General features: G+C 46.1%; 1 protein-coding gene across 15 annotated transcripts in view; it reads right to left on the bottom strand.

The window, feature by feature from the left end:
* Nucleotides 1-23,491, bottom strand: part of STX3 (syntaxin 3) — a 49,384-nt gene extending 25,893 nt beyond the window's left edge. For 12 of the 15 annotated variants that reach the window (XR_013523445.1, XR_013523444.1, XR_013523446.1 and 9 more), the window contains exons 1-2: nt 22,093-22,322; nt 5,436-5,519 (exon numbers count right to left, since the gene is read on the bottom strand). Coding sequence is in view for 9 of the 15 variants with exons in the window: in XM_035262796.3 (XP_035118687.1) it covers nt 5,436-5,519; nt 22,093-22,122 (114 nt within the window). In the remaining 6 variants the exon portion in view is untranslated. Of the gene's footprint in view, nt 1-5,435; nt 5,520-22,092; nt 22,323-23,322 lie in introns of those variants that run through there. The other 3 variants (XR_013523447.1, XR_013523443.1, XM_078341111.1) reach the window with 1 other exon arrangement.
* Nucleotides 23,492-23,693: the final 202 nt, after the last annotated feature.

Below are 23,693 nucleotides of genomic sequence, written 5' to 3'. Positions count from 1 at the left end.
CTTCTCCTTCTTTCTTTTTAACAGAAGTCTAACTTTGTTTCGGTAGTGGCATCGCTAGCCCCAGAGGATGAATCATGGTATGTTCGATGGAGATCCTGGCAATCCTGTCCCTTTGCTGAGTACTCACTTTCCTGGTGTCCCTTCCAGCTAAGGGTGCCCACACAATGTGACCCAGTGCTATCCAGGAGGCCACAAGGGAAGTCAGGTTGGAGGAGCTGGGCAGTTTTCCTCCCTGACGAAAGGATCTTTGGACTTTTCTAGCCGCACCTTTTTTAATGCTTGCAATGTTGTCACAGGGTGATGCCAAATGGAGCTGTATCTCTGGTGGTTTCAAAACACAGGCAGATGGGACCTGTGTACTGCTCTCTTGAATCTGGCAGGCTTGTGACTGCTTCAATAATAGAGCCAAGCAGAAGTGATGTGCTATGTAACTTCTGTAGTTAGAACACTTGCCTTGCATCCCTGAGCTTCGATGTAACAAGCTCAATAGCCCTAAGTGGGTCAGCTAGGAGAAGCCCAAGCCACAGAAAGAAGCCAAGTGTAGGTACTCCGATGGAGAGTCTCTGCTAAGCGTTTCCCTTGAGCCACCCCAGTAAAGGCACCAGATTGTAGAATTTAAAAAGCCTCTACAAGATCCTAGCCTGCAGTTGTTCAAGTCTTCCCAATAAAGGTCCCAGAAATTGTGGAGCAGAGATAATCCAGACCCACTTTGCCCTGTTAGAATTCCCAATCCACAGAATCTGTCAGCATAACAAAATAGTTGTTTTATACCACTAAATGTCAGGGCTATGTTGTGATATAACAATGGATCATCAGAACAGACTCTCTCTCACAATCCTAAGAGAAAAACCAAGAGGATCACAGCAATGCTGACCTAGAACCCCAAATTGACCTTTAAACAGCACCATACCTAACCCCAAACTTCTTCATATGCAAAATAATTACATATCTTTATTGCTTAAGCCACAGTTAGTCAAAAGCATCCCTAAATGATAGGCTACTCTGCTGCTCTGGATCACAGATTCAGGTCAAAGCTCTCATCCTTTTTCCCCTGGGCTCCATCAACCGACTTGCTGGTCTTTCCACTGCGGGTCTTTCACACCGTCCACTAACCGCCATCAGAATGAATTTTCTGAAACATACTCTGAGCCCATCACTTTCTTGTTTAAATCCTCAAAGGTTCCCCATCACTTTGCAGTGGTGCACAGCTGCAGCAGATGACAGAATTATCTGGAAGAACTTCCTACAAATCCAAAAGTCTGAGCCACTCCAGTCCTAAAATCAGAACTCCCCAGGTGATTCTGATGATGAGTCTATTTAAGAACCAGGGAAACCTTCCCTTGTATTCCTCTCTTCAGGCAGAATGTAACGCTTCCTCTTCTGTGCTCCCATGATCCCTTATTGACACTTTTACTACCATATAACAACGTTTTAAACATTTCTATATCCCTAACCAGATAAGGAGACACCAGAGGGCAAGAATCCTGTCACACAGAACATCGTATCCCCAGCACCCAACATGCTGTCTTGAATACAGTAAGCATAACAAAGCACTCAAATATTTTGATGAATAAATGAATATAGAACAATAAACCCCTAATGTTTCTGTCTCCAAAGGCAGGTCTGTTTCCTCTGCAACTTTCCTCTCTGCCAAGTGAGCAAACAGACCAAGGAAAATATAGACAACTGCAAATTAGACAAAACTATGGGGTTTATCATTTACCAGGCTCCGGCTTGATCAGCTAAAGTGGCTTGAAAACCCAAAGGCCAATCTTTTTCTCCAACAACCAAGAAGCTGGAGAAGATACGATGGAATCTGACAGTGCAAATCATATTCTGAAAACACCCTGGTCCTGTGACTTCATGTGCACCTTGCAAATGCCTCTATGACCAAGCTGTGATTCGTGCTCTCAGCAAATAACCAAAGGTGACTTGTTGGAACCAGTCCAAAAAGTAAGTTTTATCAAAAGAGTGCTTTTCCAAGCAAGTGACTTAGCTATATAACCTGCAGGGTGTAGTGACCATGCTTGCCAGTCACATAGCGGGGGGCGGGGACAGTCTCTCATTTCCCCAAATCCCTATTCTTTGAAACATAATTTATTCCAATTTCAAGAGTATGTCTACACCACATTCTATAAAGTAAACTTTGTGGTCTACTTATTCATAAGTACACTGGGGGACAGAAAGGTGATGAGAACTAAAATGTACTGAACACATCTACTAGACGTCAGGCACTGTGCTAAGTGCACCCATACCCTTTCTCATTTTATACCCACAAAAAAGACAGACAATATTCTTTTTTTTTTTTTTTTTTTTTTTTTTTTTTTAGAGAAAACTGAGGTTTAGAGTCCTTAACTTTTTAAAAATTGTACCACTGGTAATGGGCAGAGCTGAGATTCAGACCACATTACGTGGGGCCAGAGGCTACATGATCCACTTCCTCTTACTTCTCCCCACTACCCCCAGGAATATCATCTCTGTGCTCTCTCAGATCCAAGAAAAGAGGAAAGTCACACTGCTGCACCCCATGCTATAAGCACTTTCTGAGCATTAGTTCCTTTAATCTCCACCAAACCTATGACATGAATATTTTCTTCTCTTTTTACAGATAAAATATTTACAAAGCACTCAAATATTTTGAAGAATAGATAAATGAATATAGAACAATGAACCCCTAATGCTTCTGCCTCCAAAGGCAGGTCTGTTTCCTCTGAAACTTTACTCTCTGCCAAGTGAACAAACAGGCCAAGGAAAATATAGACAACTGCAAATTAGATAACCAGATAAGCCCACTGATACTTGGAACAGTTAAGGAATGTGACCAAGATCACACAGTTAGTGGCAGATATGAAATTTAATTCAAAGACCATGCTCTTTCCACCTCCCCATGCTGTCCCTCTTCTCTACCCTAAATATGATATAGGTTTCATGGGGTTTTTCCCTAAATGACAGACATGCATATAACAAAGAGAAAGCAATAAGCAATGAAGCAGCCCTGGAGGTCTTGTTAAATCTTCAAAGGCCTCTACAGCAGTAGCTATCACCCATCCAGTGCTTTTCTGTCTGATGATGCTTCTCAGACGTGTGATCTCATATGATCCTCATGGCATCCTTGAAAGGTAAGTACCAACACTCCCAACTTCCAGAGCATGACATTAAAGCTCAGAGAGGTTAAGCAACCTGACCAAGGTCACACTGCTATGAAATGCTTGAAAAGTAGACTCAAACCATGTTTTAGGGGCCAAAGCCCACCATCTTCCCACCTAACAAAGAGAGTCCTCTTAGAGAATGCTCTGACTGGCTCAGAAGAAAAAGGAGAACAGTTATTGGAGAATATTCCTTATCTTAGGGAAGTTCTTTAATGTATCTGGTTCTCCAAGGCAGACTGAGACAGGCTAGAAAGACTTCAAACCTCTCAAGTCCACCCCCACCAGGGAGTGAAAGGAAATTGTTCTTCCACTATCCAAAATTGGCATAACACTGGACTCACAAAGCCTAAGTGTTGTTTGATCTCACTATGACTCTGATGGACCCGCCCATGAGGAGGGTGGGGATCTGTGGAGAGTTTACAGCCAACTTCCCAATGAGGCCAGCACACACTCAAGTTTGCTCTTAATTTCCATTTATTACTTTAACAGATAAATGGGCACGAACCATCAAGCTCTACTCCATTCCATTCAGAAAATAACTGGAGGGTTACTTTTCCACATCCACAGTCTAGAGGATGGGAAGCATCATATTCTTTCTGCAAAAAGAGCACAATACCTCTTGCTTTCTTTCCAGGGAAATTAAAAACCTAAGAAACCATAGTATGGTGGCAGAGACTTCCACAATAGTGAAGTATCATTCATTAAGCACATATACGCCAGATGCTATGCCGTGTTTCAAACTTTATCCTTCTTAATCCTTACAAAACTCCATGGAGATTTTTGCTGTTTAGGGTTTTTTTCTTTTGTTACCTAAAAGCTGGATCACCAGTTTTTTTGTTTGTTTGTTTGTTTGTTTGTTTTTAGGGGACAGGGTCTCACTCTGTTGCCCAGGCTAGAGTGCAGTGGCATGATCATACCTCACTGCAGCCTCAAACTCCTGAGCTCAGGTGATCCTACCTACTGGAAATTACATTATCAATCCTAATTTACAGGTAAGGAAACCCAGACACAGATTAAGGAATGTTCATGAAATCAACAGCTTCTCAGAAGCAGGGCTGAGATTCGGGCCCAAGTTTACCCAGCTCCAACGCCAGTATTTTCATCCATGATATACTACCACCTCTACAAGCTTTTCACCTTTTAGAGGTGAATCACCTACCTATCACAGCACCATCTCAATGAGGACCTCTAAGATCAGAGTACGTGGATCAATAGACATGAACCCTTTTGCCCCTGCTGAACTTTTACAAAAATAAACTGGAAGTTTTGGTTTCTCAGTTACCACTAGAATTAAGTCAAAGGAACTATAATTTTTTTTTTTTTTTTGAGATGGAGTCTCACTCTGTTGCCCAAGCTAGAGTGCAGTTCCATGATCTCGGCTCACTGCAACCTCTGCCTCCTGGGTTCAAGTGATTCTCTTGCCTCAGGCTCCAAAGTAGCTGGGATTACAGGCACGCCTGGCTAATTTTTGCATTTTTAGTAGAGGTGGGGTTTCACTATGTTGGCCAGGTTGGTCTCAAACTCCTGACCTCAAGTGATCCACCTGCCTCAGCCTCCCAAAGTGCTAGGATTACAGGCATGATCCACTGAGCCCGGCCCAAAAATTTTCGAAGCTACACATTTGATGTATCTGAATCACAAGCCTAAAGATGCAATGCTTTATACTCACGGTTGTGGCCCTATGGTTGATTCTGCATTTGTTACGTGACAGATTTGATGTATCTGAATCACAAGCCTAAAGACGCAATGTTTTATACTCACGGTTGTGATCCTACAGCTGATTCTGTATTTGTTACGTGACATATTTGATGTATCTGAATCACAAGCCTAAAGATGCAATGTTTTATACTCACGGTTGTGATCCTACAGCTGATTCTGTATTTGTTACGTGACATATTTGATGTATCTGAATCACAAGCCTAAAGACGCAATGTTTTATACTCACGGTTGTGATCCTATGGTTGATTCTGTATTTGTTATGTACTTTAAGCAAAAAAGGATATTATTAAAATGTTGTCATATGGCGTAAGACTTTAAAAGCATCTCTTCAATTACATATAATTGACCCCTACAGACTTTCTTAACAAGATTTTTAAAAATCCAGACCCTTTCAAGTAAATATTGAAAAGAGAATGTCATTTTAATTTCTTCATCCAGCCATCCACCCTAGCAAAAGACTGTGACCTTCCTCTGCTACCCTGAAAAATCTAAAGTTTTTTTAATTCTTATTAAAGAAGAAGTGTTTTCTTATGTACATTTAGAAAAAAATACAGGAAGCCTGCCTACCTCAGAAAAGAACTCATCCATAAAAGCTGTGTTGTCGATAGCAATCTCGACCTCATCAGTGTCATCATCCTGCGTCAGCTGCTTCTGCAAAAGACAAAAATGAACAGGGTGAAACTAAAAACACAGTAAATGGCTAACATTATTGAAAGCTCATGAAGTACCAGGAGCTATATTAAGCATTTTGCACATAATTTCCTTTATAACTCATAACAGCTCTGTGATATATCAAACAACTCTGGTGTCTCAACATCTGAAATTAAATCCTACTTCTACCAATTACTTTTTCTTTCTTTTTTTTTTTGCAGTGGGTGAGAGGTGAGAAAGGGAGGAACTAGCAAGTTACCTATCTTGCTGTGCCTAGGTTTCCTCTGTTAAATGCTGATAACAACACTACCTGCTTCATAGAGTTGTGTCAGGAATAAAAGAGATAATGAATATAGGACACTCTTGCATGGTGCCGGGTACACTGTAAGTTCAACACATGCTAGGTTTTGTTGCTGGTGGTGGTGGTGGTAGTCACTGCAACTCACTACAGTTGAGGAACCTACAACTTAGGGAGGTTAGGTAACTTGACAAAAACCACACATCTAAAATATGGCAATAGGTAAAATTGAACTCATCCTTTGGATTTGAACCCCAGGGCTGCTAAACCCTTCTTCACACTGTCCAAACAGGTTCCAGACACGATTCCTCCAAAGCACAAGCTTTCAATTCTCACAGTAAGAGTAAAGATTTTCCTGTTTTCAGAAACCACCCTATTACAAAGCAAACAGTGCTATGTCACTCCCTGTCAGAAGCTCCTGTTTATAAGAAAAAGGAAGCTCTCCCCCAAGCCCCAGCCACCTCTAAGGACCGAAGCTTTCTCAATGTCATTCAACTTCCTCTGCAGAAATCACAAAATGGCCATCTAAAGGAAGTGATCCCATTCCCACCCAGCATAAGGGCCATTCACTGTTTACTGAGCTGCTTCTACATTCCTCTCCAGTGTTCTTCACACACATTCTTAACCCTCCCACACACATCTACAAGCTGACACACACACCCACACCCACTCATATGCCCCACAAACAACCAACACCCCACTATACACATACACCCACACTCCAACACACCCCCTCCACACATACACCCACACACCCTCCCCCACACACCCAAACACATAAATATATGCCCACAAACACACACATGTATACCCTACAAGACATCAGTTGAGTCTTCAAACACATGTGTAAGGAAATGGGAAGAGGCTACCATCATGGAATAGATTCAAGGAAGTTTCCAGAAGCTGGGAACAACTGTGACCTGGAGCATGGGAGGCAGACACCTATCACTCCATCATGATGTAAACTCTCGAGACCCCTAGTATCCTTACAGGGATTCCCCACAACCACAATGGCTACCTCTTGGCTTTGAGCAGATCTAGCCAGGCAGCCTGGTCACCTTCAGTGGGAATCTGTGAACTGGGCAAAGAGAAGCCTAGGTCCAAAACCTGCTGTTACCAATTACTGGCTGGGATGCCTCGGTCAAGTCCCGAACCTCTCTGAGTTTCTAACCTGTAAGTGGTAACACTCCCCACCCACCCCACTGCCAGTCATTATGACCTTCATGAGGACTGGAGGAGATCACACATGGAAAGCACAATACCAGGCATACATCAGCACCTAACCCCATTGCCCTGCAGAAAAGATGTGTGAATCATCACTGTCTACATCCTCCTCATCCTCCTCCTCCTCCTCCTCCACAGGAAGTTCTCAAACTGAAGGCTAAATCGATAAGATTGGCTCCATGGCAACATGGTGGCCAGGGCTCTATGCCACAGTCCATCACATGCTACTCACTGAAGGCTAAACAGATGGTTTAACCACTCTGAGCCTCAAAAATATGGAACCAACCCAAGTTTCTATCAATGGATGATTGGATAAAGATATGTGATACACACACACACACACACACACAAGTGCGCACGCGCGTGCACACACACACACACACAGGGCCGGGGAGTAGATGATAAGAAATTACTTGATGGATACAATACTGTTTGGATGATGGATACAATAAAAGCCCAGACTTCACTACTATGCAATATAGCCATGTAACAAAACTGCACTTCTACCTCCCTTAAAAGTTACACACATGTAACACACCTCTGAGTCTCAACTTCCTCATCTGTAAATAGGAATAATCGAGTGTTTTTGGACCTTGCTTGAGCAGGAGACCTTTACCACCGCAACAGCCTCCTGCGCATCCCCACCTCCATTATCTTTCTGGTCCAATCCCATTATGTCCCTGTTTCCCAAAACATGATGGTTCCCTATCACTTACTTCATAAAAGTCCTCAGTCTGTCTGTCACAACCCCTTGGAAGCTGACTGTATTTATGTGTTTAGCTATATTCCCATTACTCTCCACCAGGCACCTTCTGCTCCATCAACTTGATCTCCTCACTGTCTTCTGCACACATCCCATTGACTCCTGCTCCTGGGCTTTCTGTTAATACTATGTCCCCTCATTCCCCACCACCACCAACAGCCATATTGGCACTATGCCCCTTATTCCCAATCACCACCAATATTCATATACTTCTCTGCTACCCAAATACAACTCTCCAGGCCCAGCTCAGGTCCCATTTCTTCCACAAAACTTGCCCCACTTCATGTTTATCACATAGTTTTATGAGTTTCAATCTCAACTTCAAGCTCAATTTTAACAAACTTGAGGTCGGGGAGAGTATCTCATAAGTCTTACTAGTAGCCCCTGGGCACCTGACATAGGGCTGGGCACATAGAAAGTTGAAGTTGGTATCAACTGACTGAATCTGCCTGTCATATGCAATGTGACTGCATGCCTACCAGCACTAGCTAAACTTACTCTTCGGTTTTACTGAAATAGAGAGAACCCCTGCAAAATCCACCCCTCTTCCCTGCCTCCTTCTTCTATAAAAACTATATGCTATCTGCCAGGGCTGTTGTGAGAATTCAATAAGATAATAAAGTTCCCTATGCAATGTACAGCACACAGTAAGAACTCAATAAAGTAGGCCAGGCGCAGTGGCTCACGCCTGTAATCCCAGCACTTTGGGAGGCTGAGGCAGGCGGATCACAAGATCAAAAGTTTGAGATCAACCTGGCCAATACGGTGAAACCCCATCTCTATTAAAAATGCGGTGGGGAGTTCAAGACCAGCCTGACCAACTTGGTGAAACCCTGTTTTTTCAAAAAAAAAAAAAGTTAAAAGAAAAAAAAATGCAAAAATTAGCCAGGCATGGTACTCAGGAGGCTGAGGCAGGAGAATCACTTGAACCCAGGAGGTGGAGGTTTCAGTGAGCAGAGATCACACCACTGCATTCCAGCCTGGGTGACAGAGTGAGATTATGTCTAAAAAAAAAAAAAAAAAAAGAACTCAATAAAGCAACCATATATAAGATCTAGCTAAGTCAACTTCTCTATAGCTTTGACCTGGACATGAGTACCTTTATATATAGAACTTTTAGAGCTGAATGCAATCTTAAAGAACTTACCATCAAATCCCTTCACTTAGAGAAGGGGAAACCAGCCGGGCGTGGTAGCTCACACCTGTAATCCCAGCACTTTGGGAGGTTGAGGCAGACGGATCACCTAAGGTGATTGAGACCAGTCTGACCAACATGGAGAAACTCTGTCTCTACTGAAAATTAGTCAGGCATCATGGCACATGCCTGTAATCCCAGCTACTCTGGAGGCTAAGGCAGGGGAGTCGTTTGAACCCAGGAGGCAGAGGCTGCAGTGAACCGAGATCAAGCCATTGCACTCCAGCCTGGGCAACAAGAGCAAAACTCTGTCTCAAAAAAAAAGAGAGAGAGAAGGGAAAACCAAGGCCAAAACAAAATAATGAATTACTGACACAGAAAGGAACAGAACCCAGGTTTCTGGATTTTCATCTTCCCATGCAGAATTTTTCCTATTGTAGCATGCCACTTCCAAAAAAACACAAAATAACAACAACAACGTTTAGTCCAGATCAGAAAATTCAAGGAAGAGGTCATCATGCCATGTTATCTGGAGTCATATGAAGCTGGAGCTACCAATAGGCTTCCCTCCAGAGCAGGCTCAACCAATCCCAGGGCAAGGGCTCCTTCCCTTCTGACACACATGTGCTCTCTTGCAGATCAAGAGGCATCAGAACCCAAGGGCAAGGAAAGCACACGATGCCCTTATCTTTAGCCCACATGACTGAGCTCAGCCAAGAAGAGAACTTCAGCATCTTTATCAAAGAATCAAGGTATGTGGTAACAGAACATTACAGTAGCTGCAATATCAGCCGCCATAAAAAACATACAAGGGAACCACAAGCCCAGCCATCCACTTCCTCCCCTCCCCTAACTCCAGATGCCTCTCACCCCAGAGATGAGAGATATCACCAATGACTTAGGCAACACTGAACTCCAACCTGGGATCTACCTCCCCTTGACCCTACCCCTCAAGTGTGCCCCAAAATCCAGAAAGGACAACCAGGGTTAGGACCTCCTCTCTGGACAGAAAGTAGAAAGAGCTCAGGGGCCCAGAATGCAACCTGAAGCAAATGAACTGCAATTCCTCTCTCCCAGTGTTCAGTGTCTTTGTCTCAATTGCCTTCTCTATTATTCTTAGTCTATCTGACCACAGGTTCCTCACTTCATTAGCTCATAAAAATCTATAAAAAATATTTGCAACCCATAGAGCCCTAGTAGGTGCTAGGTGGCCACAAGACTCTAGCTGCTTTGTGTACGCCATGTCAATGAATCCCAGCTGCAGTAGGTAGTTGAGAACGTGCAGGTCAGAGAAGGTATAAGTTATCCAAGGTCTCCCAGCTACTGATTTGCCGAGCCAGGGCTCAAGCTTAAGTCATCTGCCCTAAGCCCTTCTTATCGCACTGCACCCTGCCCAGGGCAGCCTGTCACTGAGACCAGCCAGGGCCCAGAAGCTAAGCAGCCCAGCCCTGCAGAAAGCATCCTGGGCTGAAAGAGTGGCGCTGTGGCTCTTGGGAACAATATTTGTCTCGATTAGGCCTTGATTTTCTCATCAGTTAAGGAACTTGGCTTTCCAGTGCAAATTTCTGTAAACCCAGGATACTTCGCATGTGCCTCAGAAACCACTCAGGGTACTCAGGGAGTGGGGAGCCAATGGGGGGGCCATAGGCGTCCTGAACCTCACCCCCTCTTCAATCTGCAGAGCTTTACTTTTATCTGCTTTATACACTGAGAATAAATGTAAGATTTCTTTTTTTTTTTTTTTTTTTTGAGACAGAGTCTTGCTCTGTCACCCAGGCTGGAGTGCAGTGGCACAATCTCGGCTCACTGTAACCTCTGCCTCCTGGGTTCAAACGATTCTCCTGCCTCAGCCGCCCAAGCAGCTGGGATTACATACAGGTGCCCGCCACCATGCCCAGCTAATTGTTTTGTATTTTTAGAAGAGATGAGGTTTCACCATGTTGTCCAGGCTGGTCTCGAACTCCTGACCTCAGGCGATCCACCCACCTCGGCCTCCCAAAGTGCTAGGATTACAGGCATGAGCCACCATGCCTGGTCAAGATTTCGGTGTTTTTTTTTGTTTTGTTTTGTTTTTTTGAGACGGAGTTTCGCTCTTGTTATCCAGGCTGGAGTGCAATGGCGCAATCTCAACTCACTGCAACCTCCGCCTCCTGGGTTCAGGCAATTCTCCTGCCTCAGCCTCCCGAGTAGCTAGGATTACAGCACGCGCCACCATGCCCAGCTAATTTTTTGTATTTTTTTCTAGTAGAGACAGGGTTTCACCATGTTGACCAGGATGGTCTCGATCTCTTGACCTTGTGATCCACCCGCCTTGGCCTCCCAAAGTGTTGGGATTACAGGCGTGAGCCACCGCGCCCGGCCTTGTTTTAAGAAAGTCCTGCTGTCACGAAAGAAAGACAAAAAGTTGGAAAATCACAGAAGTAGATGAACAAGTGCTTTCTAAGAAGAAAGAGTTTGCCCCCCCTTTCCAAGTTAAAACACGTCTGCAATGTAAGTTTAAATCATCAGCATCTCAAGAATTTTTACAAATCAGAGCAGCAAGACAGAAGAAGACAAAGATAAAGGAAGTCATCCCAGATGAAAAGCACACTGTTCACTAGCTCTGGTTCTCTTTCTGACAGAGGCACCAGACCCCAGAGAGACAAGAGGGTCCCAGGACAAGGCAGAAAGCCCAAGAGCCTCCCAGGAAAGTTTCTGGGTCAAAGGAATAACAGAGAGGAAAGGATATGGTCTTGAACTTCCCACAGTGGGACATTAAAGGTTTGTGGGCTGGTGGGGCAGGACTCCTCCTGGCCCAACCAGGTGAGTACAAATTCTTGCACCTTCTCTTCTCCAAATTTAGACAATTATTTGCTCTGGAGACACAGATGCTTCTTTATAAATCCAGACTATCTCCCAATAAATGTAACTCAAAGAGACAATGACATAGTGACACTTGGTTTTTCCTTTTTTTTTTGAGACAGAGTCTTGCTCTATCTTCCAGGCTGGAGTGCAGTGGTGCAATCTCAGCTCACTGCAACCTCTGCCTCCTTCATTCAATCAATTCTCCTGCCTCAGCCTCCCGAATAGCTGGGATTACAGGTACACACCACCACACCTGGCTAATGTTCCTATTTTTAGTAGAGACAGGGTTTCACCATGTTGCTCAGGCTGGTCTTCAACTCCTGACTTCAGGTGATCCACCCGCCTAAATCTCCCAAAGTGCTGGGATTACAGGCGTGAGCCACCACACCCAGCCTGATACCTGGTTTTTCTACCCACGTCCCCAAACTGCCTCCCTCCAGAAGAGGGTCTGGGGAGTCCTAAAGACAAACACCATCACTTATACAAGGGTTGCACAGACACACATACACACCCATGCACACACTGCCCAACATCTGGTTTTTCCAGTCCCTCTTTTTTAAAAAGCCAGAAAAAATTCTGAGTGTGTAGGTTCTCAACAGGCACCTGGTGCTCTCTGTTTCCTATTTAAAGAGTCAGATGACTCTTCTCCAGTGCCCAGTTCTCTCACTAAGCTGTACTTTCTCTTCCAGTGAAACCCTCCCAGAGAGCACACTTCCCCTTTTCTTTTAAATGTGTCTTTCCCAACACACTCCTCAGATGAAATCAAGAGGAAATCAACAGACAATGATATCCTAAGTGAGCCTCATGCTTTTACTTTGAAGAAAGCCCTAGCTGAACAACTTGAGGAAAGAATTAGCCCTATTTGAAAGATGAAGACACTGCAGAATAAACCCTATCAGTGAGCACAAGGCTGGAGAGCCAGTGGACAACTGGACAAGAGCCAAGGACCCTGAGGACCCCACTCCACCCACTGTGCCCTAACAATAATAACAATAGATAATGTGTGTGTTGTTGCAGGCACTTTTGTGGTTTTAAATGTATTAATTCTCACATCATCCCTATGAGGGACAAATATTACTTTCCCGGTTTCCAGATGAGACAACTGCTTAATTAGATTAAATAATTCATCCTAAATGATTCAGCTAACAAATAACATCATTAGGACTCACAGGCAGGTCTCTGGGAGCCCAGGGCTCCTGCTCTTCCCCACTACACACACCTGAAAGTACCCTCCCTCTCACTCCAGCTCAGTAAACACGCTCTCGCTTATTTCAGGGGATGCTGCAATATTCATAAACTAAGTTGGATTAATCTGTATGCATGAGTGAAAAAGATACCAGGGTATATAATCCAACTCAGGCAGTCAGATGTACTCTGTAGCTCTTTTTTGAAGAAAGCCCTGTATCTCTACAGAGAGCCCTGTATCTCCATATCTCTACTTTGAAGCAAGCTCTGTATCTCTACAGAGATACAGAGTTGAAAACCTGGCTCTTCCACTTAATAGCTGTATATGTTCTTAAGTGACTTAACCTCTCTGTGCCTCAGTTTCCTCATTTGCAGCATGACAAGAATAATCTGCTCATAGAATTGTTGTGACAATTAAATCAGTACTTCAGGTGAAATGTTTACAGCAATGCTGGGCATGTATTAAACACCCAAGATCGTGCCATCTAAAGCAGAAAATTGGGCCTTGTTTTTGCTAAGAAGAGTTCCTGTTAAAGACACAATTCTAATGCCAATTCTTAGATGGTGACACCAGATGTCTTAGGAGGAGGGAATTTCATACATGCATTGGCATTTACCTCATGTGTTTTAAATCTGCCATTTTTCTACTATATGCTTTTAAAGAAACAGAGCTCCCTTTCAATTCTTCTTCTACTTCTCCCAAATTTTGGTAATTACCACTCTTGTGATCATTCATTTCCAAATAGTTTGTCATTTCTACTTTGATTTATCTTTAGCCCAAGAGCTATTTACACAGGTATTCTTACATTTCCAAAATGGATAAGCCTGGGGAGAACAATTATTGTATTAATCTAACTGTATCACTATCAGGAAACAGACTATGTGACTTTTGTTCTGTGAGATTTGGCATTTTCTTTGTGTGTGTGTGTGTGTGTGTGTGTGTGTGTGTGTGTGTGTGTGTGTTTTGAGACAGAGTTTCCCTCTTTCTCCCAGGCTGGAATGCAGTGACGTGATCTCGGCTCACTGCAATCTCTGCCCCTCCAAGTTCAAGTGATTCTCCTGCCTCAGCTTCCTGAGTAGCTGGGATTACAGGCACGTGCCACCTCACCCAGAAAATTTTTGGTATTTTTAGTAGAGATGGGGTTTCACCATGTTGGCCAGGCTGGTCCCGAACTCTTGACCTCAGGTGATCCACCCACCTCAGCCTCCCAAAGTGCTAGGATTATAGGCGTGAGCCACTGTGCCCGGCCTTCTTTGTGTCTCAATACATGGTATTTCTTAATCTTCCATGTGTGTTTCAAAAGAACTTGCATTCTGTTTGTTGGATACAAAAATCACTGAAGTCCAATCCCCACATGCCATCTTACATTACAGGTGGCACGTGCCTGTAATCCCAGCTACTCGGGAAGCTGAGGCAGGAGAATCACTTGAACCTGGAGGGGCAGAGGTTGCAGTGAGCTGAGATCACATCACTGCATTCCAGCCTGGGAGAAAGAGCAAAACCTTGTCTCAGAAAAAAAAAAGACACAAAGGAAATGCCAAATCTCACAGAACAAAAGTCATATAGGCTGCTTCCTGATAGTGATACAATTAGAAATTAATACAATAATTGTTCTCCCCAGGCTTATCCATATTGGAAATGTAAGAATGCTTTTGCTTCTCCAGACCTGAAGTAGGTCTAGAGAAGAAGAATAAAAAGTCCCAAGAATGAAAAAAGTTGGAGGTAAAAGGCTGTCTAGAGAGATGTACACTAATGAGGAATCTGTGGCTGGGAAGATTAATTCATCCAGAATCACAGTTAATAAGGAACAAAGCCAGGATTAGAACCTTGGGTGGTCTAATCCAATGTTCCCTGCTTCATTAACTCAGAGCGGCATCTCAGGGCCCTATCACCGATCAGCACAGCCACAATGTACCATGTAAAGTAACAGATTCATTTGTTCATTCATCCATCCAGCAGTATTTATTGCATATCTAACATATGCCAAGCAACAGTCCACGTAATACACCACCACATGACACGTGATGACAGTGTTTAGCCCAGGGAATTATACACCCAAGAGAAGATGCAGTGCCCAACCCTGCCTGAATTCAAGGTCGAGCCTGGGGAAGATGGAAGCTTATTAGAGAATGTTAGCAGAAGTGACTCCTGGGAGAAATTTTGAGGAATGAGTGGATTTACCCAAAGGAAACCTACAAGAAGGTCACTCAGGGTGAGAAGATCACACTTTCTTCCTGCTTTTTCTCTCATCCCAGGAGCCATTCAAGGAGATTCAAGGAAGACCTTCTTCCTCCTGGAGATCTCAGGTGTCCTTAGCTCCTTCATTCTCTACCCCACACTTCTTCCCTCTCTGACTTCCTCTCCCTTCCCCTATCTCCTGTCCTGGACTCTGGACCCCACCATGGCATTCAGTTCTCAATGACACAGAGAGGAGGAAGAAAGGAACTAGTACTGTCTTACTCCATCCTCAGCCTTCTCTCCAACCCTTCCTTTCAGCCTGTGTGCCACAAGCCTCCTCCCCCTCGCGGTCATTCTAGAATACTTAACAGTGACAACATGTAGCCTTCATGGAACACTCAACATGTGCTGAGTGAGGATCCTTCTAAGATGTGTGCCTTCTAGTGACCATGACAGTTCATCCCTAGGCTGGTCTTCTGGGGCCATTCCCCATCTTTCAGCTGAGAAAACTAAAGTGTAAAGATACCTGCCCAAGAGCCTGCGGACAGTGGGCATCTGAGCTGGGGGGTGCTTGGGCAGCCGACTGCCGGGCCTTTGTCCTCAGCCATCTGGAGTGATGCCTCTTAATGGCTGCCCCACCTCCACCCCAGTTGTAGCATGTAGCACCAGCCTCAGGAAACGTGCTTCCAGGGCGCTAGAAAACAGATGCCTGAGCCCTGCAACAAGGTCACAAAAAACAAGGAAAGTCTAAGCAACTGTCAACGGCCAGAGGAAGCTAAGGAGACGTGACAACCAAATGCAATGTGGTGTCCTGGATCACATCCTAGAACAGAAAGGGGACATTAGTGAAACAAGTAGTGAAACCCAAATGAAGTCTGGAGTTGGGTGAATAGTCATCTACCGATATCAATCAGCCTCTTAGTGTTGCTAAGTGTATACCGTAGTATAAAACGGGAACAAGTGAGGGAACCGGGGGAGGACGAGACAGGAACTCTCTGTACTATCTTTGTAACTTTTCCATAAATCTAAAAGTAGCCTAAAATTTTAAAATTCACTTAAAAAAAAATCCTGATGCCATACTAAGCTGTCCTAACCCATAGAGCTGAACACACCCCCAGACGGTATTTGCTCCAGTAATCTCTTTAGGTGGGGTTTGAACTTCACTCGGTTTCCAGATAGAGACTGGGGAAGGTTGCCATGGAAATGGTCCCTGTGCCAGAAAGCAGGCGGCCCTGAGAGAGGACATGGGGTAGGGGCAGCTGCAGAGGGGCCTAATGTAAAGGTGGCTGGAGATAAGGCCCCTCAGGGACTACAGAATCGGGTAAAGACAGTTACAAAATATCCCCATTCATAGATGGGATGGTTCGGTTTACAGCTTTACAGGCTTTGGGCTGAGAAGATACAAGAGAGAATGCGACATGCATGGTCTGTGCCCTTCCAGAGCACAGGACCTAACAGAGCCAGCAGCATCTGAAATTGCAATACCATGTGGCTCTTTGTATATTCCACCAAAAATAAAGTTTGTGGGGTCCAAGGAAAGGCATGGTCAGTGCTGTCAGCCTGGGAAGCTGGATGACACTGGAACTGAGAATAAGAGACATACAGGATTTTGCCAGGAGAAAAATGAAGTTGCTAAATGTTCACCATGAGAGCCACATCTTCTCCTTCATTGTCTTTCTAAATAAGGGCAACCTTCCATGTTGTCTTGGGCTACGTGTTTAGGTATAGTTAGCAGCCTTGGAACTCTGTCCTTAGAGATGGACCTGTAAGCTCTGGCTTCATTAGCAAATATATGGGTTCCCTCAGTAAATGTTCCACTTCAGGTAGGTAAAGTTTCACCAGCCCACAGGGAATGGAGCAAGAAAAATAAGTCATAAGAATGAGTAAAGGATGTGTAAGGGCCAGGCTGTTGTTGATCAACTAACAGACAAATGTTTAATATGTGCCTATCATGCAGACAGCTAGGCACCGGGGCTCCAGAGGACTGTCATAACTGCTGTTGCATCAGGGGCATACAGTGTAGTTAGGGAGACAATCAAATACAGTGTAAGGTGACACGAAAAACCAAGACACACATGTTCAACTCTTGAGCTCACTACTTCCCAGATGGGAATCTCAGTCAAATCTGAGCCTCAATTCCTTCACTTGTAAAGTGAGAGTAACATCCCAATTCCCTTGCTTGTAAAATGAGAGTAATATAAAAACTCACTTTGCTTTGCAGGGTTGGGAGAATTAGAGACAAGGTATGTAAGGTATGCAGCATAAGTCTCTCCAATAGTAAGTCGCTCCTCAATAAATGATCAGTTATTATAATTGATATGGTGACAAGAAGTACTAGAAACATTGACCTTAAAGACAAAGGACCTAGAAGATAAAGAGTCCAACTTATAAAAAGCAATGGACAGTAGTTTCAAACCCATTCCATGGTAACAAAAAAAAAAACCCTCAGTGCAAAGCAACATGCAGCCCATGAGAGCTACAAGAATGGAGGAGTGTATTCTAGGTTGCAATTAGAGAACACCTCTCATAAAGAATGACTTTTGGAAGATGGGTAGAAATTTTGACAAAAGGCAGGGAGGACACTTTGGAGGAGACATGAACAAGTGCCCCCCGCCCCCTTAGCTCCTGTGAATTCCCCCAACTTCCCCCACACTCACAGGAATAAAAATAAAATTAATCCCCTTCTCTCATCCAAGCATTTTCTGGCCTCCGGCTGATGGGGCTGTAATCCCTACTCAATCCCCATCACTCTCAGCTCTGCCTCCCGTCTGCTCACAGAAAAACAGCTCTCCCAGAGAATGAATCCTCCCAGGTGCAGAGAAGAGGGGAGGCAGGAATCCTGACTTGTGTGAAATTTTATGACTAGAGAAGGACAGAATCCCAGTGAAGCAGCAGATTGGTATGTAAATGTTCAGTTATGATCCAAAGCACCTGACACAAAAAAGCGGCTCAATAAATATTTATTAACAAATTAAGCTTTAAAGGGGAAGTACACAGCTCCACATTTCTGATGGGGTTACAATGTTATCCTAAGGAACTATGATTCCACAAAGATCCTGGAGCTTCCAGTAGAGAAGGAGGCCAACAGCCATTTAGGAAAGAGTAAGAAACAAAGCAGAACAGAGAGAGTAAAAAGTCAGTGTGGCCTTTAGAGCCCCAGGTGGTCGATTTCATTAGCGTGTTCCTGTTGGTGCTGGTCTTCAAAGTGCTATTACATCCACGTCATATCTAGTCCTCTACAGATGAGTCTCAAGGGGGACCCAAAGCCTTCAACCTCTATTCGTGAGAAGCACCTCACTGGCTTCTCCGTTACCATCATCGCCCTTTGATTACTGTTGGTCCTCTTGTCATGTACTACATGTCTCTGTTTTCCCTATGTGACCATTTATTTACCCTTTGATACCAGGACTTTGTATAATCCTACCTAAACTTGATGCCCAGCAGGATGTGGGGCACATGGAGGTCACAAAGGTCTGATCACGGTGATCAGCAGGTACCATACCCCTGCAATTCTGCTGATGCTCCCTTGAGTTTTGTATGTTCTTGATGCTTTATACACCAATGGGAGAGTGATTAAGAAAATCTAGGATCCTTGCTTTTCTTGCTAAGCCTCAATTCCCTCACTTGTAAAATGAGAATAACATAAAAACACACTCTTCTTTGCAGGGCTGAGAGGATCAGAGACCAGGAACTTTTACGTATCTGGTACGTAGGGTGCCTCGCATCTAGTGCGAGGACTGGTGTACAGTAGGTATTCGGTACTTAGTAAATCTTTGCTGAATGAAAACAGAGCCAGGCAAAAGATCACTAGACTCAGCAGATTCTAAGTTCAGCTGCTGAGAAATCAGAGAGAACCATGTCCTGAGATAGGCTGGGTGGAGGCACTGCACTTTCCTGGCAAGCCTGTCCTCGGTCACTGAAGAAACAGCCTGTTGAGGGAGCCCACCAGGAAGAGCAGTGCAAGAGATGAGATGAAATGACATGAGGTAAGTCAGGTATAAGACCAGGGCCTCATGAAAGGATGCGCTTCTGTGTGGACATTGCTACCAGCAGGACAAGACAAGGGAACTCACAATAACAGTGGTGGGTGACTGTCACGGATTCTCTTATTTTATCCTCACGATGATCCTATGGGAAAAGGGTGATGATCCACTTTACAGGGGCAACTCTGAGGCCTCAGTCCCTGTAAACTTCAAAGCTTTACCACAGGCTCACAGACAATGAATCGTTTTATAAAACCAAGCATTCTCAAGGTTGTGAAGGCCTTGTATCTCCTGGTTCACCTCCCCTCCAAGAGATGCTCAAATCCCTACAACATTCAACATCCCAACAAGCTTCCTGCCTCCTTCCCATGCTGGAGGGCACACCATCTACTCCATCCTTGGGCAGCTCAGTCCACTTAAAACGCTTTCTTACGGATTCCTCATTTCTACCCATCAACCCCACATGTTCTCCCTGTATCTACCCAGAGCAAAGCCAGTCTCAGGCAGGAAAGCTCTTCAGCTCTCGGGCGGTAGTTATCAACCCCCATGCCCAGGGTTTAGAACGAACACCACAGAAGGAGATTACATAGGCTGCTCAATGTGAAATTTGTTTCATGCAGGTTAACGAATGCTTCTCATTGATAATGGAAATCAGAGGGAGGAGATGCATATCTTGTTTCAGTGAGAGTGATCCCTGGGAGTCCAGCTGGGAGAGCCGGTAAGAGGAGGTGAATTCGACACCAAAATCCACGTAAACCTTAACAGACTTCACAGAAACCTATAATAACGCCAGAAGGGGCTTCTGAGATCAACTAAATTCCTTGTTGTACAAAGGACAAATTGAGAAGCAGAGAAGTTAAGTGACACAAAGAAACACAGTGATCAGATCTTGGAACCTGTCACCTGTGTCACCTGCTGCCATGCATCTATCTGCTCCAAGACACTACAGCAGCCACCCTGTGATTTCAGAACAATCCTCCCATAATAACACCACCATCTCCAGTCTCACTTTCACCACATCCCCAAGAGGGAAAGGGAGGAAACCCATCATTAATTCCATTTTACAGAGGGTAACCATGAGGCACCAAGGAGGGACAAAGGGACTTGCTCAGGTTTCCCAGGCAAATTAAATGTATTCTTGGAACTCAAAGCTCAGTTAAGACGCTTTGCTCATTGTTGACAATGAGCTATTGAAAAGGGGCCGTGGAGTATCTTCCTCTGGTAATTTATTTCCTAACAAACGGAGGAGTCTGCTGTTCGGTTTTGTATTTTTTATGGTTGGGTGTGCCAACACAGAGAGATCATCAAAACCATGCTCTTCTTTTCCTTCTGCCTCCCCAGTCAGCATGCTTCAAGGGAAGGAGCACCATGGAGAGTGTCAGGAACCTGGGTTCCTCTCCTGGTCATACCCTGGCTGGCTCTGTGTCCTGGGGCATCCCTCCTACCTTGTGAGCACCAGTTGCCCCATCTATAAAAACAGGGGCAATAAATTCTTCTCGATCAGTAACCTGGACACTGTGAGGCTCAGATGACTAAGAACAAGCCTGAGGCAAGAAGGCCACTCCCACAACAGACAACTGTCCCTTTGCTTCTCTCACTTCCCCAGCTCTCTGTCTCCTCCACAGCCCTGTTATCCAGAACAGGTGAAACAGACATAAAGGTCTCATCCAAGCAAGGCAGGAAAAGGATAAACTCTTGTAACATCATCGAACACTCTGCATTTTCCAAAGAGCACTCCCAATCATTAGCATAATATTCGCCATTTATTAAGTCCCCCGTGCCATGCACCATAAAAGCGTTCCTATGCATGTTCTGTTGCTTTTAGACCTTACAACTACTCATTTTACAAATGAGAAAACTTAGGCTGGAAGTTTAACAGGTCGCCAGTAAGCAGTGGAGCCAGGAGGCAACCCCAGTTCTCCTCCAGTCCAGTGCTTCCCAAACTATGTGCCCATGAGTCACCTGGGAAAACTGATGAACAACTAAATTCCGACTCTGCGGGGCTAGACTGAGACTTAAGATGCTACAGTCGTAACGAGCACCAATGTAGAAGCACCAATGTAGATGGACCAAACTCTTGAGTGTCAAGGGCTATATTTTAATTTTATTAAGGTAGAACCTGTGCCACTGAATCTCCAAGCTTAGCACTGGACCTCCCCAAAGAACACACTCAATAATTACGTATTGAATGAGTTAATGAATATCTGTCTTAAAACCCCATGCGTTAACCCTTCTCTATAGCAAGTTCCATTGTATCATCTGATCCTCCCAACAAATTCTTAGGGTATGACCACTCCCCTGTGACAGATATGGAAACAGAGACTCAGCAAGTAGCCTAAGGTTTTACAGCTTTTGGGCAACAGGGCGGGAGGCAGTCTACACAGCTGTTCCAAAAGATACGGTGGGGGAGGGAGGACAACGACACGCGAGGATAACAATTACGAACCACTAGTTGGAGAGGAGCTGAGCCATCCCGGCAGGTGACCGCCTCACAGCTCCAGAGTCACCAGGAGCTCTAAGCTGCTCCCTGTGGGGAGAGGTAGCCAGACCTGGCGGCCCTCAGGAGGGAGACTGGAAAGGGAGAGGAGGCTGGTCCTGGGCGTAATGCCAGGCAGCAGTGGGCAGGTGGTGAGGGGACCCCTGACCTCATGGTGAACCCTGCCGGGCCCAAGCACCCTTCTCGGGACCCAGGTGTGGACAGACACTGTCCAGCTTGCGGGGTCGGGGGGGGCGGTTAGAGGCGTTCAGGAAAATCATTGCCTAGCGATGAATCACCGGGCACATGACCCCACAAGGGAGGGCAGGGGAGGGTGCGGAACCGGCGCGGAAAGCAGTGGGGGATTGGGGAGGGCAGGCCTCGGACTCGGGCCCCCTCCAGCCTCGACGTGGGGAGCAAAAGGAAGCCCCTCTCCCACGCAGCCCCCCCCCACCCGGGCAGCCCCCCGCCTGCGGCGACACTCACGGCCTTCAGCTGCTCCAGCCGGTCCTTCATCCTGGAGCCCAGGCGCCCGCGGGCAGGTAGCGCGGCCCAGGTGAGCTGCTGGAAGCGGCGGCCAGACCCGCCGGGGCGAAGGAGCTGGAGGCGCAGGTGGCGGCGGGCGGCGGCCGCGAGCCAGGAGGAGCGTCCGAGGCCACGGGAGGCTCCGCCGCACCGCCCCCTCCGCCCCCACCGGCGCCGCGCGCTCCAAATCCGGCTCCCGGGCCGGCGCCGGCGCAGCGCTGATCCGCCCGGGACCCGCCCCTACCTGGCCGCGCCCCGCGCCCCTTCTTAAAGGGCCCGCGCCCCGCCACCGCCCGGCCGCCCGGGGCGTCTCCAGCCACCGCTTCCCTAACCCGAGAGCCCTCCAGACACGCGTGGAGTCCGGGGAGAGGCCCCTGCACCGGCAGATCCCGCCGCAGGGCCGAGGAAGAGCAAGAGCTCCTGTCTGGCCCGGTTCCGTGCTACGATCCAGTTCTCAGCAGACCCGTTGCTAGGCTGGGACAAGCTCCCGAAAACAAATAACTCAAGTCAATGTGATGTGGTTGGGTGTCAGTCGAGTATTCTAAAAATAACCCGCCGGGGGGAAGGCATTCCGACGAGCGGAATCAGCCTCGGGGGTGCTCGCAGTGAAAGTGGGGGGATGGGGGAGGTGTCCCGAGGAAAGACCTGGAGATCTGGAGATGCAGGACGGCTCGGGGCGGTCAAAGAATGTGGATCTTTTGCTTGTTGGAAGTGGGGACCGCTCCGAGAAACGTAAGCAGCTCATGTTGTTGGTGCCAGTGGAGACACTGGGCACTCACAGTTTGCATACGTTTGGGAAAGCATCGTTTCTCAGGAGGACCCCGTTCCCGCGTCTGTAAATCGGAGATGATGCCCACTTCGTAGTTCGCTGTGAAGCCTGTGAGCGAGGAGGGGCTGTAAAATACAGAGCTCTGCAATGGAGCGCTCGCCCTCCTCGCAGCCCGCGCGGTGCGCAGGTGGTTCCCAGGCGGCTTCCGTTTCTGAAAAGCAGATCGCCCCTTTATCCCGTCTTCTCCCCGCCTCCCCCTCTTTTCCCTACCCAATTTGTCTTCTTGGGAACAAATGACACATTCATCAGAGTGGAGCTCAACAAACGGGACTGGCGAGCCGAAGATTTAATTCTCAAGAATAGGATCTGCTCTGTGTTTTCAGGTGAAAAGGCCGTAAATGTCTTCGTCATTCTAGCAGTACCTTGCCCTCTTCTGCCATCTGGGTGCGTGCTCCCTGCTGACCTCATCGGCTCCCATAAAGATGCGGTGCGGACGGCAGAGGTCGGGCTGTTTGAGCCAGCCCCGCGGGTCTCAGCCCTAGTCCTCTCTCGCGTCCCGCGCGCGTCCTTTTGCCCGCAGCGCTCGCAGTCAGGGTGGCCCCCAACTTAGTACCGGGAGGGCTTTCGCGTCCCCTGGTGGTCATACTAGGAAAGGCGAGTAGATCAGAAATACACACTACCACCTCCTTACCTTAAGACCTTTTGGGGGAGTTTGGGGGTGGGTTTGCTTGTTTGCTCGCTTGCTTGCTGTCTGTCTGTTTTTTAGACAGAGCTTCGTTTTGTTGCCCAAATT

This window comes from Callithrix jacchus, chromosome 10 (genome assembly GCF_049354715.1).
Source record: "Callithrix jacchus isolate 240 chromosome 10, calJac240_pri, whole genome shotgun sequence".
In the NCBI taxonomy this organism is placed as follows: domain Eukaryota; kingdom Metazoa; phylum Chordata; class Mammalia; order Primates; family Cebidae; genus Callithrix; species Callithrix jacchus.
This window is presented reverse-complemented; position numbering and strand designations above follow the sequence as displayed.